This window comes from Symsagittifera roscoffensis, chromosome 2, assembly GCF_963678635.1.
Source record: "Symsagittifera roscoffensis chromosome 2, txSymRosc1.1, whole genome shotgun sequence".
Classification (NCBI taxonomy): Eukaryota; Metazoa; Xenacoelomorpha; order Acoela; family Convolutidae; genus Symsagittifera; species Symsagittifera roscoffensis.
This window is the reverse complement of record NC_087063.1, coordinates 74,153,898-74,170,469: the sequence shown is the minus strand read 5'-3', so window position 1 is coordinate 74,170,469 and position 16,572 is coordinate 74,153,898. Positions and strand designations below refer to the sequence as shown.

The 16,572-nt window shown below is 35.4% G+C and overlaps 1 protein-coding gene across 3 annotated transcripts in view; it reads right to left on the bottom strand.

The window, feature by feature from the left end:
- Positions 1–1,482: 1,482 nt before the first annotated feature.
- The window catches only part of LOC134840496 (cilia- and flagella-associated protein 54-like), a 28,037-nt gene continuing 12,947 nt past the window's right edge, over positions 1,483–16,572 (bottom strand). For 2 of the 3 annotated variants that reach the window (XM_063856332.1, XM_063856333.1), the window contains 16 exons: positions 16,342–16,462; positions 15,809–15,921; positions 15,115–15,304; positions 14,821–14,844; positions 14,603–14,656; positions 13,622–13,792; positions 13,282–13,384; positions 12,808–12,989; positions 12,259–12,481; positions 11,191–11,307; positions 10,164–10,389; positions 9,544–9,657; positions 8,975–9,161; positions 4,271–4,348; positions 2,854–2,938; positions 1,483–1,856 (listed from right to left, as the gene is read on the bottom strand). In XM_063856332.1, coding sequence (XP_063712402.1) covers positions 1,744–1,856; positions 2,854–2,938; positions 4,271–4,348; positions 8,975–9,161; positions 9,544–9,657; positions 10,164–10,389; positions 11,191–11,307; positions 12,259–12,481; positions 12,808–12,989; positions 13,282–13,384; positions 13,622–13,792; positions 14,603–14,656; positions 14,821–14,844; positions 15,115–15,304; positions 15,809–15,921; positions 16,342–16,462 — 2,101 coding nt within the window. In that variant the 3' untranslated portion in view covers positions 1,483–1,743. The remainder of the gene's footprint in view (positions 1,857–2,853; positions 2,939–4,270; positions 4,349–8,974; positions 9,162–9,543; positions 9,658–10,163; positions 10,390–11,190; positions 11,308–12,258; positions 12,482–12,807; positions 12,990–13,281; positions 13,385–13,621; positions 13,793–14,602; positions 14,657–14,820; positions 14,845–15,114; positions 15,305–15,808; positions 15,922–16,341; positions 16,463–16,572) is intronic. The other variant, XM_063856334.1, reaches the window with a different exon arrangement.

Sequence of the window (16,572 nt, the reverse complement as noted above, 5' to 3'; positions counted from 1 at the left end):
TATCATTCAACCCAGTCCAATAATTTTTGTGGTACCTGATTTTGCGTGGAAAACAAAAAGAAAAAAACGTAAATAACAGCCGATAACAAAGTTGCTACCAATTTTCAATGGTCGGAACAATAAAACACACCCGAATATGAAGTTCCTCTCCATTTTCATTGGTTTGAACAATAATTGAAGCTATTATAGCAGATAATGAGATTTTAAATTTCAATTAGAAAAACACAGAGTTCAGTAATCATCAAAACAAACGCAATGTGAAGCGGTCCGCCTGTGATTTCCACCTTAAGTGACTAGGAGCACCTATCTTAGCATTAAACAAGTAAGCGTTACATAAATTACCGCCAAAATTTTCTTGTCCAAAAAATTTGAAGACAAGTGCAGTCTCTGTTAATGCTGATTTTGGCAGTTTTTTCATGGATTCTGCATTTAATTTTTAAATTTCACAAAAATGAAGCTATGTAATAACGTAAATATTTTTCAGCGAAAAAAAAACATCTTCATTTTTTGACATTTTTCGATTTTCCGAAAACTGACAAATACAAACTAAATTTATTCGAAAATGCCAAAAGGCATTTTGCATGTAAAATTTGCACCAGTCAACTCGCTTGTTCACAGTTTCAAATTGATTTATTACAGGAAAGTTAACAATAAAACGCATTAAAAAAATACAAATAGGAAGACCCACAAATTTTGTCCATGTCCTGGTAACTATTTTGCTTCATACTTACATTGACAATTAAAATATAAATGTGTCTAAAAAGTTGATTAAAGGTCGTTTGCTTAAATAGTTTCATTAAATTTTTTTAAATTATAAAATTAATTCAAAATAATTTCATTTGTTCACACTGATACGATTCAATCAATAACACTTATTAAAAACGCATTTCAAAAAAATGGCAAATAAATGTTGCCCATTTCCTGGTAGTTATTTTGCTAAGGCCGAGCAAAATAAATTCTCATTTTCTGAGGGCAAAAATTATTGCTCTTCAAAACCGATCCTGTTGCTTAGAAAAAAATCTTAAATAATTTCTTTTCTGAGTTGGATTTTTCTGATAAGCATTTGCGATAAGCTGGAACACAAAATATTTTTTCTTCGTCTGAGAACTCAGAAAGCAAGCCACTTTTGAATTAAAAATGGACAATGTTTTTCTACCATTTTTGCGTTTGGAGAGCGTCATTTGCTTTCATTTAGCAGATGAACGTAAATAAATCGAAACTGAAAACCACCAAAAAAGACTTTTTTGTTAAATTTTAAGACTTTCTAAAATTTTCACAGAAGTAATAACTCGTTTCGTTATTGTACACTTAACAAACCAACCAACAGTAGTTGTACTTGAACAAACTTGTAGCTCATCTTCTTATGCCAACAAATTCGGTACCTAGATTTTTTTAATACATTTTGAGAAACTCTTCTAGATTGTGCGCGGACAATAAATACTTTGAATATCGAAGATTTAAAAAAAGATCTAAAATGCAGGTAATTTGAATTGATGAATAAAATTTACAATTTTTATACTACAATATTTACAAGCTGCGCCCATTATGTTCAACGCATGAATTTCTTTTCCTAGACAAGTGTGACTTTTTCAGTTTTGAATTTTATGTACAAGTTTTAAATTACATGAATCGAGTCTATAGATAATTGATTCAAACGATTATAAACAATAGATTTTGCTCCGATTATAAACAAATTCCCAGTGTTTTTTCTCTATTCAACTTTCTCTGTGTTCGGTTAACTTATCACTTGCTCCTGTTGGTCATATTTTGTTCATTGGCGTTCTCGCCGAAACTGGGCGAGACAGCATTTGCAGGAGGTGGGATGAGAAGTTTGGAGATCCAGCGGCCAAATTCGCCTAAAACAGAGTCTCTGGATACAGATGAACCATTGAGCGGATCGGATATCCTAATCAATTTCTGTGCAAAGAACCAATTCCTGTGCAAGTAGCACACAATGTTCTCGACTGCACGAATTTTTACTACAAATTTTAAAAATAAAATCCAAACCAAAAAAAATTCAAAAATTTCCAAGTTTCATAGTTTGTGCACATTTTATATTTTGGATTTTTTTTTCTTTTTTTTAGTGTCAGCAGATAGATTTTAATAATGGTCCATCAGAACCTGTTCATAATAGATTAAAAACTTTTTTAAAAAATCCCAGAATTAAATTGGAAATTCAGTAGTTTAACTTAAGACTCCGAATCACAAATCAAAAGTCTTCGATATGATAGCTTGAACCCCCTACGAGCTTTCTTTGGGGTGGTCAAAATCGACTGGCAAAAACAGACCCTACGCCATTATTTGTTCCAACTTCGTGAAGTGATCGGAACAACAACCTGATTATCCGAGGAAATAACTAAAGTAACTAGTAGGCATGCAAGACGATTGGACTTGTCAGGTGGAGTAATTTTCCAATCACAAGTTGAAGAAGTAAATCGAGCGTTACTGAACTGTCTACACATTCAGAGGCGCTTGGAATTTTTTTCAGTGCGCAGGAACTATTCAATGAACAGGGTGATTTTTCGAGTGGCCCTATTTGACCTAAGATATCTGCGCGGCAGGTAAATTTCAGAAGAAAAACAGGCAAAAAATGAAGCTGTACGTTATTTTTTGGAAGGTTTTGAGCCAGATATTTCGTTTTTCGGTGCGCGCTTTCCCCTCAAATTGCAATCATTTTGCTTTAACTTTAAAAAAAAAGATCCGCAAATTCTGTAGAGCATTACAAAATGACGCATGATAAATACTCTTTCTGCTCTTGATGGTAAGCTTCCTGAACACCATTTTCAATCATTTTAGTTTCAAGGTCAGAACTAATCGTATTGACTAATCATTTAACTATTTCGTTTTACTCACTTGACTTGATGAGACTACCACAACTTAGGTTGAATGTCTGTTCGATCACGCGCACTTGGGTGACCTTGGTTGAGAGGCTCGGGATCTGAAAAAAAAACAATCAGTTCGAGGTCAAAACGAAATCAATTTGGGGAGCGGTGGTGAAGTGGCTACGTTTCCGCTTTTAAGTAGAAAGCTCTGAAGTTGGTGCCTTCCCTTGTGATCAAATCATCTTAGTGCAACGTAATTATCCAACATGATGTAATTGAAAACTTTCTGGCTCCCACAAAGTGTTTAATGTGGTTTTTTAATGTCTCTCACTAGAGGTCTAGAGGTGAAGCGGTTGCTTTAGTCTCTAAGGTCTGAGAACCCGGTCGGACTTTGTTTTTGTTTACAGTATCTATCAAATTGAAAACAATTTCTTGGAAAATTTTGAATTTTCGGACGTTCGTTTGTCTGTTTATTAATTGCCTGCTTCATTTTCAAAGCATGGATTTTGCTTCTGATTTGAACATTTCGTTCCATAATTGTGTCGCACTGTTATTTAGTTAGTTTAGCGACTCGGATTTCAAATACGGTTTTTTCCTCAAATTTAAATGTTATTAAAATGCTTTTGGTTTACGTTTGTCGGCTCAATGGCCGTCTACCCTAATATTGTCGGTTTATGGCCACTCGTTAAAGGATACTAAAAGCTGTTGTTTGTTTGTTGCTCGACTGTTTATCCGAAATATACTTTTTTTTTTAGAATTTATGATTTCCGTCTCATTTTCTTTTCACTAGTTGGCAATGCTACGTTGCGTTGTATCGCAAGCGAATCGAAGCTCCGCTTCGCCTCTGTGTAAACTTCTGCATAGTAGAGTCTACGGGTTTCGAATTTTTGTCATTTATTCAGCAGAAAACAGAACCATTTTTTACAAGTTTCGAATGTGCTGTTTAGGTTTTAACGAAAGCTCAGATTGACATTTAGGACTAATCATTTTCTAGGGCTAACAGTTTTTCTTTCTAAGCAATTGTATACACTAACACGTATTTTTGATCAAAAAAAATTTATGAATTTGATCAAAAAATTTTTTTTTTTAAATTGTTTTTTTTTTGCGAAAAGTAACAATTTGTTATCGGAACATTCCTGTTATTTGGACAGCAACCTGGTAGTAGGACATGCATTATAAATTAATTTTACATTTAACGCCAAATTATTGGCTATATCTTTTTCGGTCAACGAATATGAACGAAGTTAATGAACCTTAAAAGTGCTCAATTGGACGTCTGAAACCCTTTCCAAACTCATTTTAACACGCAGAAAACCGTGTCTAAAATCTAATTAAGCTACAAAGAGCCGTTTTGTGGCAGTTTAAGTTGCTCAATCTTGCGGATATTTCCAACAATTTGGCATTAACTATAATTTTATGAGAGAGCAATTCTGATCGATTGGCGGTACCTGTTCTGGCCTGGTCAGCCCGTCGTCTATCTGCGTGAACAACTGCAGCACCATCTGCAGACAGTCTTTGAACAGATCCTATAACACAACATAGTGTAGAACATAGTCTGGAAGAATAAAATATTTTTTACTGGCCTTTACTGGATTCTAAATACTTTTAGACACAAAACAGAAGGTTTCAACGAAAGATTTCAATGCATCCTATTCTAGCCGACTAAATTCATTATTGTCTCACGCATAAAGCATCAGTTCAAGACGAATTTAAAAATATCTGAAATGAAGCCGCAATTTTTGCTTGAAAACATAGAGGGGTTTCACATTCTATTATGAAAAACTTGGAAATGAATATCTCAAATAACTATTTCAAATTGAAAATTGACTATCGCACTGATAAAATGAAGAAAAAACCAAATTCCAGTGAAAAGAGAAATAAACGTGCCCAAGATCTATTCATTTAAACATGTTGAAAATAACGAGCTGACAGTTGGAAAAGTGTTAATAAACTCGCAGAAAACGAAGAAAAGACGGATACAAATTTCAGAGAACCTATTACATCACTTTAAGACTCTGTCGATTTTCACACAGTTTCGATGGTTGATATTTTCGAATGACAAAGAAACGGGTCTGTTCTAGACACTGAACTTAATAGACAATCATGGGAGACAGTAATGCAAACAAAACCAAAGCAAGGCGCCTAATTAAAAAAAAAAATTAGACCACTATGCATAACAATAATTACAATAGTTTTTGTCCGATATACTTATCAAGCAGTCAGTGAAACAAGTATTTGTTTGAGAAGATTATTCTCCTGCGCGAAAATCCTCAATCAATCAATACCCTTCAAACTGCCCAAAACGGGGACCGATATTTTAGTTTAAAAAAAGCTATAACATGGATTTTTTGCCAGACTCGATAAACTTATTTGATTGACAGATGTAATGACGCCGTTAAGTCTGGTTCAAGACAATAAATTCACGGTTTCTCAGCGAAGTTTTGTTTATCCTGACCGCGTCCTTTTCCAACCTTCCACTAATTTAAACTTATCTTAATTGAATTATTGCATTGTGGTCTAGTAAAAGGTCGGCCTGGTAAAAGATATATACCTCGTCCAGACTGAATGAATTTATAGCTTACTTCATTGAAGTTTGCGCACTTAGCCAAATGTTTAATAAAGTGTAAATAATAATTAAAATTCGTTCGCCAAATAATTGTTTTTCATATTATTTGGAAATTTAGGCAACTTTTTTTCGTCTACATGAACACCTAATTAAAGCAATTATAGAATGTAATAGACAAAAAAGTTTATCGCTACTCCCGCCTAATTCGTTAAACTACCCAACTGGACTAACATCGGCCCAACTGGAGAAAACTTGATCAATAGGTAAAGTTTTTATTCCGCTGGAAATCTATAAAAAAAATCCACTTTCGAAACTAGAAATGGTTCACATTTTTTGCGCCATTTTCACGTTCGTTTTTGAAGAGGGGTATTTACGTCACTTTCGGCAGACGAATTTCAATTGAACTCAAAATGTGCATATATAGCTAAGTAAATTCATAAAAGCATCAATATGTATGAATGCACATCTGTAGTTATTAGAGACTTTTAAGAGTTTTCCTTAAAAAATCAGCAAGACCTATATAGGAGTCTTCACTACGTTCATTTTTCTTAAAGAACAGAACATTCCGGTCTTTTCTGTTATACGGCCCAATTATTTTAGCTGTCAATAGAGCTTCTGTGTTTTCATTCAATCAGATTCGAGGATTATGATAAAATTTTCAAAGTGGCAAAAAACCCGAAAATGCACTCAATTTCAAAGTTGATATTTTCTCTTTACAAGGGTGGCGTGTCACGGAGCCGAACACCCGGATAGCCGAAAAATGAATTCATTCCCGGACAACCAAAAAATAAAATCATTCCCGGATAGCCGAAATCTGTTTTGTGTCCTGATAGCCAAAAACTTCGATTGCTTCAAAGCCTTAAATCGATCGTTGATAATAATTAACTCATATTTGAAAAAATTTCTGCGAAAGGCAAATAAATTTTTCAACAAAATTTAAAAAAAAACTTTTCCAAATTTTTTTTCGCGTTTTGTACTTTTTTCTGCGTGCTCCTCACGTCCTTTTCAAAACACTTATTTACACAGAGACGAAGTTGCACTTCGCATACACAAGCAAAAATATTACCGATAACGCTACTGGCAAAAACTGAATGAGTAAACTTTGAGTCTACAAAATTTCTTAAGTGACGCACGCCAATTAAGAGTCTAAATAATTGCTAAGTGACGCAATTCAATCATGACGCATTAGCAATACCAAACAATTTGAAAAAAAAGAAGAAATTTATCAACTAACATGCCTCAATTTATAGAGTGGACGCATTTTAATTAGTATACAAAAAATTTCATTAAAAACACCCGGCCCTGCCCAGGTTCGAACCCTCTTAATTTGTTGCGAGTCTCCTTCCCTACCTCTACGCTACAGATCCATGATACCTTGAAGCTAAAGTGCTATTTGTAATATTATAGTCCATGTTAAAATCCTGAGCATTGGCTGTACTTAATAGCTGGTTATTGATCAAATTGAAGACTTTCAAAATGAACACTAACATTTGCGACTAAGGTTGAAAAAAGGAGAAATTGTTTACTATCACAAAAGCTTTGCTTGTGTAAATACTGCTGTTTTTTGGTTATTCACAGGATAGCCGAAAAAAATTTAATTCCCGGATACCTGAAAAAAAAATTGTATCAGATATTTGAAAAAAAAAATTTGTTCCCGGGTAGCTGATTTTTTTTGTCCCCGGATAGCCAAAAAATTAACGAAATTTACATGTAAGGATGAGCCTGGTCACCAATTGTGCGGCAGTAAGTGTTCGGTTTAATCCAATAGGCCGGGGTGGGCCTGGTCTCTTTTTACCTGGATCATTGTTCAAGTCATTTGTTTGCTTAATTTTCGGCTATCCGGATCAAAAAAAAAAATCGGCTATCCGGGAATGCGGATTTGTGGGTACATACCGATGCAAGTAACATTAACTAAAGCATTTCGACCAAAAATTCGCTTCATTTCAACTTTAAACTTTTTCTGCTTGCAAGCCACATTAACTAAATACTTTAACTAGACGCGATCAAAAGATCGTAGAAAATGAAGAAGAAAAATTGTACTCAGCTCATTAACACTTAGAACTAATTAACAGCTAATTACATTACCAGTCTTTTATGAAACAGCAGTACCAAAACACAGAGCTTCGATGATCTCAGCAGATCTTATTAGTAAGCAACATGATATGAATTTAGAGTGCAAGACTTTGAACTTGCTTTCTCTTTCAGATGATGATGGTTTGACTAAAATGAACAAAACCAAGGGTTAAGATTTAAAAATTTTCTTATAAAAATTATACATACATCATTGGTGCACTAAAATACGAATAAATTAGCTTTAAAACATTCTTTTCGAAGACTATTTTTTCTCTTCTTTTTAAAGTATTTTATGCACTCTGGACGTTTCGACATTTTTCTGTTATAAACATACATATTTCATCAAAAATCATGTAATTCGAAATTCGGATCAAATTAAAATCCTCCCCCAAAGCAGTTAAAAAGGTCAGAAGTTTCCATCAATAAAAATCAAGAACTTTACGCGAAGCACTGAGCACTTTTAAACAGATTGAAGCTGTGGATTAGAAGATCTTAAATTGGCATATTTGATCTTAAATTGATCCAAAACTGTTGTTGAAAAATAACGAATTTTATGCACATTAAAAAAAAAAGTAAATCATCGGTATTGTTTCGGTGCCTAAACTTTTGTTTAAAGCTAATTTTTGACTCGTGCTCTAAACATCTTCCCTTTTTTTCAAAATACGCATTTTTTCTCTTTTTAATCATTGTTCTGATCATTTAATCATTGGACGTCTTTCGATTCAGCTATTCTAAGATTTATTTAAAGAATGAAAGGTATAACAAAAAAGTTTGTTGGTTTCATTTCAACGAGAGTATTTTTTTTTATTCAGGTCATTTATTACCTCCAAATTTTCGTTCTTTAATTCTTTTTCTTTCATACTCGTTTCTTTTTAACGTGCGCTTAAATAGTAATCTAAGTTTTCGTATTCCATTCAACCAATTAGTTTTCACAACTCAATTTTTTGAATCTGAAACCTGATAATTATTTCATAAGTGATTTTATTTGGTGCACTAACCGTAGCCAATAAACAGTTAGAAACAGTAGTGAAAATTGTCAACTTTTGAGTTCTTTGAATTTCAAAAATTGGTTATGATAAACACCTTTTTGATATAATCATTCTAGTTTGAGAAAAAAATGAGCCAATAGGTTTTTTTATACGGCTGGTAAGTCCAAAATTTCAAAGTTTTTTGGCGTATTTTGCACTTTTGTTATTGAAGAGAGTAATGTGCCTTCCAGTCAGCAAATGTATTTGAATTCATTACTAGACCAAACTGTGTAAGTTATGAATTGTGAGCGGATTCCGCAACAAGCTGAAAACAAATTTGACGAGGAATCCGCAACACGGATAATTTTCTTTGATCTTTTGCTATTTTGGGTTCCGCGATTAAATAGCTAAAACACTGCATCGCTCAAAAAAAAACAGCAAAAAATCAAATTTGAACGAGACTTTTTCCTTAAAAAGTTTTACACTACCTATAAATAAGTGTCTTGAAATTAGGAAAAGAAACTGTGAATGGATTAATTGTTCACCTCCAACTTTTCGTCCTTCTTCAAGTCCTGTACTTTCTTGGTCTTCCTGCTCTTCACCACTGGTCTGTGTCTTCTGGATGGGATCTTCTCCACAGCTGCCAGCTGCACATCTGCCCTCTGCAAGAGAGTCATCAACATGTCATGCACACTCATCAGGGAGTTGATGTTTATGGGCAACACTCCAGCACTGCAACAAACACAAACAGTCAAATCAGAAAACAGGCGTCTTACTTAACGCCTCACTTAAGTGTACTGCTACATTATCATTTAAATGCAGAATGGAAAAAAACGAAGGTAGATGGCAACCAAAACATGCTTGTATTAAACAAAACATTTTTTCGAATTGATAAAAACAAGCTGCATAATCGTGATACTTACTTCTTATTACAACAAAATTAACTTCATTTCGCATTTCATTTTTAATTTTTCTGTTTTCGCGAAACATTCTGAATTTTAGTCACAAAGGGGAACTTATTAGGAAGTTATCGGGTTTCGGATAGATTATCATGATTTCAAATTTGATTACTCGTTGTAACTTATATTTTATATTAATTCTAACTATTTCTAACCATAGTTCGAATGGGTCCTCCTTGTCTTTGGGTTTGGATCCCAGAATCTTCTTGCCCATTGAATACATCAGTAGCATGCACTCCTGGTTTGGACCATCCAGGGGCGAGATGTACCTGGAAAGAGAACGGCCCAACATAATAGAAGATGCAAAGCATGAAAGGATTTCTTTAACAATTTTGAAAAAGTTTTTTTTTCAAAGTAGCGGATATATTTAACTATCTCTCATTGTCCGTAAAAAAGAATATCCACTCCTGTTAAGGATTGACTCAATAGTTAAGCATACGCGAACATTTTAACTGGTATAAGATACAATGCGGGGTTAGTTAAAGATATCCAATTCAGCAAACTGTCACAAAACAGAAGTCAAGAAGGCTGTGGTATTGTATGGGTTCATGTGAACAGCAAGTATAAGCAATGGGTCCAAAAAAATAATCTTCGGGGACCCATATATATTTTATTAATATAACTATCATACTGCACCAAATACTTAACTATATTCACTACTCACCACTACATGCAAGTTGTGAAGTGTTCGATATATTGAGAATGATGAACTATTTCTTCACGAATTACATCAAAGATGAACTTTTAACACAAAAGAATCTTGACCCTCGCTTACCACTGTACAGACAACTCGCCATCTCCGAATGGGATATCTCCCATGAGTCTATCTCTCTCCATCTGTGCTGCAGTCTGAGTCCCTGCAGCAGCCGCAGCCACGCCCCCCGCAGTAGTAGTCAATGAGGAGGAAGAGAGAGTGGAACTCTGAGTGGCCAGTCTCTCTGGAACCATAGCTGGAGCAGGAGACTGCTGGACAGTGGTGGCCACAGACGAAGAGGACACACCTGAGAGTGCAATAGCAACACAATAGGGGTTGTTCAGGAGCAAATGTAGGCGGGGGGGAAGCTTCCCCTCCCCAAGGATTCGACCCCGCGCCGACACAAAGGGTCTCCCCTTTGTACTAATTTGAGATATCCATTTTTGGCTGAAGGAACTTGATATTTTTCTAAAGGCGCCTTTGGCACCAATATATACTAATTTTGAGGGGCAAGCGGGAGCAGAAAAAACGCAATTTTATTATAATAATTTTCCAAAAAGTGACTAATAACGCCTTTTTTGGCCTGTTTTTTCAAAATTTTGCCTGCGGCGCAGAAAACTTTGCCAAAACAGGGTCTTTTCCTACATTGTGAGGGCTCGGAACCTCAATTTGGTCTACCTAAGAAAAGGTAGACAAAATTTTCGAAAACCTTTTGAAAATCCTAGATTCCCCTCGAGAAAATCCTAGATCCGCCCCTGGGTTTGTTCAAAACTATCAAAGATTTTGCAGCCTCTAGTTACTTCTGACTAAAACCATGTCATAAGGAGCATAAAGTTGCTTTTAACTGCAAAATCGGCTTAAAATATTGATAATCTAATTATGAATGGAAACTTTTGCTTTGGGAGTGTTTTTTTCCTCTTACATTTCTAGTGTATTGTTGATGAAATACAACTTTTGTTGGGTTCCTTAAAGCCTTCTCTTAGTTTGGGGTCGATATCTTAAGAAGTTAAGTTACGAAGAATAAGATTTGCGTAGCGGAGATTCGACAAATAAGTATCGCAGATTAGCCATTTATTTTGAAATGCAAAACATGAAGCATTCCACGCACCCGCTTTGTCTGTTGACGTCGCTGGATTCTTGGAACTCGAGTCGGCCTTGTCCTCATTTGCAATAACTCGGTGCAATTGGTCGTCATAGTTGTGATTGTAGATGCTCAAAGTTATTTCTAAAAAACGCGACTGCAGTATTTATCAATATAACTTTTGTACCCTAATTAAGTTTTGATGAGGTGTCATCAGTCAGTAATTATTTATCTAATAAGTAGTTTATACCACTTCATAAATAGTATTGGGAACCATGAATCTTATAAATCTTTTAACTTTGATTGTGATAATTGCGGGAAAGTTTTTGGTATTCAACTTCTTCTCACAATTTTTTTTTGAAGAAGTTCATATTGAAAATAATTTTTTAAAATCTGAATAAGCCAAAAAACTAATGGGAACAAGGACAGCCGGTTACTGTGCAAGTAGCACAGAATGTTCCGACCATGTTCTTAGAAAACTGCGGTTTAGTAATTTTTTTTTTCAAATTAGTGTAGTTTTTCTGCTTGGTCAGATAAAAGGATCTGATGTACAAATATAATTTAGGCATAATAGACAGTCATAGTAATATAGGCAAATATGACATTTTTTTAAAAAAAATTGTAGAAAACTTTTGAATTTTTTGAAGTTTTTAATTCCCTAAATGAAGCTTAAAAAAACTTCAAAAACTAGTTCTACTTGCTTAAAATTAAGTTTTAAGGTCTGAAATTAGGCATAATTCAGCTGTTTTAAGCCTGCTTGCTTGGTTTTTCAAAAAATTTCAAACTGGTTTTTCTCGACACTGGGAAATTTTTTCGAATATTTTTAATGTGCTTCTAATCATGACTAAATGGGCTTTAATATGATATATCACTCAATTCAGTCCGATTATTATTTGTGGTACCTGAGTTTGCGTGGAAATTAAAAAGAAAAAACTAAAACACACCCAAATACAAAGTTCCTCCCCATTTTTCAAACGGTCGGAACAACAATGCGAAACCATATACTTACAAAGAGTAATCATTTAAAAGTACTCATTTTGATTTAAAAAAAAACACGATTGTAAGACATGAATCAAAAGTAAATCTAAATTGTACCAGTTTTTGGCGGGGGCGTCAAGTAGTCTGGGGGACAAGGAGCCACACATGTATTGGCATAAGTAGGCAGATTAGTCTTGAGGTACTCGTGCATGGCAGAGTATCGGAGGTTCATGTTCACTCCGAAGACAGGAGTTCGCAGGAAGGTCTGCTGAAGTCCCACTTCTATCATTGGGTGCTCGTAGTAGGCGAAGGTCGCCTCCGATATGTGGCTGGAAGTCTCCTGAAAACCAAATCAGAAAATTTTAAAAGAAAATTTTAAAAGACTGCTTTTTAACACGTTCGTAATCCAATGTTTCATTGAAACAAAAAAAGATGATAAAAACAGCTTAAGAGTTGCGAGGAGATTTCCTTTAAAAGCTGCAGAAGTTCGAAACATTTCAAAAAACATCAGAATTTCACAAAGTCTTATTATGTAATTTTATTCAGACTAAATTAACGAGCAAAACCATCATTTAACCATTCTTAAAAAATCTTGTAGCATTTCTATAACTTGTCGTTTGTAATTAAAAACCTCTATACAATAGTATTTAAATTTGGCTTCTTCGCCTGTGGTTCGATGGTGCCTGGCCTCACGAATGTCAGCATGCCCCCCAGTCTCTCAAGCAGTGCAGAGTAGCCCAACACGTGCACCCAGCTGATGTGGCTCTCCACTGTGGGAGGGGGGTCCGGGAACTGCTCCCCGTAGATCAGCTCCATACTCGTCATGTCCCCACGTGACTTGCCCGCAACTAGAAAATTCATACCAAGGTTCAAAACGTCGAACGAAAATTATAAACAAAAATATTCATTTTCAAGCAAAATAACAACTGCAAATATCATTTTAAGATTCAAAAGTTCGGAAACCAAACAATTTATTGAGCTTTGGCAGAAAAACAACGAAAAATTTGACTGCTTCGCAAAAAAGGCTTACATTGATTGATTATATCTATTTTATCTACATTCTTAAATCATTCTTAAGGGCGCCTAAAATTTCCTCGACTAAACAGTGTTTCCTAAATTGATCAAAGCGTTTGAACAAACGTTTCACATCCACGTCTCTGTATCCGTGTGACTTGGCCAGATCGTCCAGACAGAACGAGGGCAATTTCCCTCTCTTGTCATCTTTCAGGGGATTGTTCAGCACCTGCAGAAAAAAAAACACACAATAAACCTACTTAATTTTTTTTCAGATTGTAAAATGCACAAAAATGATTTTAAAGATGAAAAATTGCTCAAAATCGGCAAATGCGTACAAAAATTTAACTTGCCAGTGGTGGAAAAAAAAAAAACGTTTTTCTGTCAAGATTTCGAAAATAACTACAAGAAAAAGTGGAAACAGATGTAGAAGGGGTGGCTTATAATCCATTGCTAATATTGTTACCTCCTCTTCGGCCGGAAGCATGAAGAGATTCTGTTGTGCCAGTGCGACTAGTGCAGCCCCCTTCACTGCTCCCCAGGCGGCCTTCCGCTCCACCTCCACCTCCCTCTGAGCCTCCCTCTCCTCCTTCTCTCTCTTCAAATCGGCCGCCGTCTTCTTCGGCTGCTTCTTCGACTAAACATTTAACCAATTTTTAAGAAAAAAAATCATTTTGGAGATTAAATAAAGCCGCCAAAGCCACAAATCGACTGTAAATCTCGATGATGAAATCTTGGAATTTTCATATCAAATGACTTATAATTTGAAGCAAAAATTGCAACTATTTGAAATGATGATGCACAAAAATGAGCCTTAATAGTCCTAATGAATATTGCCTCTTGGAATCAGGGGCGGATCTAGGATTTTCTCGAGGGGGAAGGCGGATTTTCCCGCAGGCTAAATTTTAAAAAAAGCTGGCCAAAAAAAAGCGTTTTTAGACACTTTTTGGAAAATGTATACCAAAAAATCGCGGTTTTTCGGCGCGCACTCCCCCATAAAAATTAGTATATATTGGCACCCAAAGCGCCTTTTAGAAAAATTTTAGGGTCCGTCAGCCAAAAATGGGCATGTCAAAATAGTAGAAAGGGGGACCCTTTGGGTCGGTAGGGGGTCGAATCCTTGAGGGAGGGCGTACGCCCCCCCCCCCCCCAAAAAAAAAATCCACCCCTGCTTGGAATGCTACATTTTTAAAATCAACTTTTATGGTCAAAAAACTAATTGAAATTTGAGATGACATTTTTCAGATGAAGTTGGTCTTCTCATTGAAAATGAACTTAAAAAAAGTCGAGTCACCGCAACAAAGCGACATGAAAAATAAGGCAAAATTGTACATTGTAAAAGGGTTTCACTTAAAGTACAAAAGTTGACATTTATCTTACATAATGAGGCACAAAAAATGAATTAGTTCAGATTAAAGGCCGCATATCATAAAGGATGAATAAGTACTCTGGGTGTCGCGTCGCTTTTCGTGGAGACATTTGAATCAACGCGCAGCAGCGGCTGAAATTAATCAATTGATTAGCTAAATTAAGACGAAGTGTTTCGCAGAAAAACGTAGCGTCTAAGAATTTTTCACAAGAAAAACTAGGAATAAATACACCTACTTGCGTTATTGTACGGCTACATAAAATGTATCGATACAAGAACAATCTACACAAAGTTACCTCGGGTGTCTGAATCAAGTTTTCCTGTAAAACAATCAATCATCGAATAAAAGGTCATAACTTGAGAAATATTATAGAGAATTACACGCGATATCAAAAAAAGCTGTTTACGAGACATTATCGATAAGTGGTGATTTTTTCACCACGCACTACAGAATTTTATATACTCTGAATAATTTGATACATAATAGAGCCAAATTTGACAGATATAATAATTATTAAACCTTGATAAAACAGGTATCCATCGAAATAATTAATTGGTCATGACTAATAGCTAAGATGTAGTTCCCCCACCTTGGTGGCCTTTTTGGAGGGCGGGGAGGGGTCTTTCTTGCTCTCCCGCTCCCTCTTCTCCACCGTGGTCTCTCTGTAGAGGGGGTTGTCGGGTGTCTTCGCTTCTGTTCCAGGCGGCAGGGGCACTCCTGGGGTTCCAATCGCACCCATGAAGGTCATCGCCATCTCCAGATAAGCCTGGCGCATCAGTCTGCAAACGTTCAAAAAATTCATATTATAGAAAACTATTAATTATAATAGAAAAACTATGATTATGAAAAAAACTGTGCCACAAAAAAATATATTTTAGAGTAAAAAATGTTTATTTTTATTGATTCTTTTTGGAGTAAAAAGTTAGGAAACCGGATGAACTTTGTAAATTTTATAGTACAACCGGTTCAATCGTGAAATTGGGATACGATTCTAATACAAAATGCTTAAAAAAAAACAAGCAAACTTTCATTTCAACGGCACTTTAATTGAAAACAGGAAGTTATAAACTCAGCAACCGATTAATTTTATATAACCCACATATAAAATCTTTTTTAATGCGATCACAGATTAAATCAAAGATTAATAATGATATAAGCAAAGGTGATGTTGCTTCAATGGTTCTGATTTCATTGCACAGAAATCAAGTTGAAAACTCCTAAGACTTCGCGAAAAGATGCATGTTGAATGTTATGATTTTTTGGGTGTAGCAATTGCGCCTGACCCTAAGTCGTGATTGAATTCTTGAGAGACTAGAATGGCCTCTTTGAGAGGGATGACCACACTCCTCGGATCCACCTGGCCCATCACGAACAGCTGTCTCAGAGCCCTCCCCTTCTGGAAAAACGAACAGATATTGGAATGAATCATAGCAAAAAATGAATTTTGGGTGTAGAAATTTCACTGGATTCTTAATTTATCGGTTGCCACCGGATTCTTGGTAGTAATAGACAACACGATGTATCTAAGTATGTAACACTACGCGCCGCTTACGCTTCCGCAATGTAAAAATGATCGTTCCAACCACGTGGTAAAAAAAGATGATAAACAATGCGACTTTTGTTAACGGCTTTATAAAAAAGATCTTTTCATTTTGAGCCCCTTGACAAAAAATATTCGATTAGTTGTAATAGTTTTCGAAAAGTTTGGAACGATTAGTGATTTGTAAAACATTTGGAACAATTATTGATCATGGCATTAATGTTACATTGAATGATGAGCAAGATTGAACTAAGGCGAATTGATCTAAAAATTTACCTGGAACAGGATCTCCGCCTCTAGACTGGGTTGTTGCTGACTCATAGCCCGCGAGATGGACAGGGCAGTGGAGAATAGACGAAGTGAATGAGTCAGAGTCGAAATCTTCTTCTCGGATTCCCTACAAACAAGTTTTTATAATACAAAAGATTGTCAGTTAGGTCTTGATACCTATTTGATCTTCACACTTTACCTTATAAAACCACTTATAAACCACTTTACATCATGAAA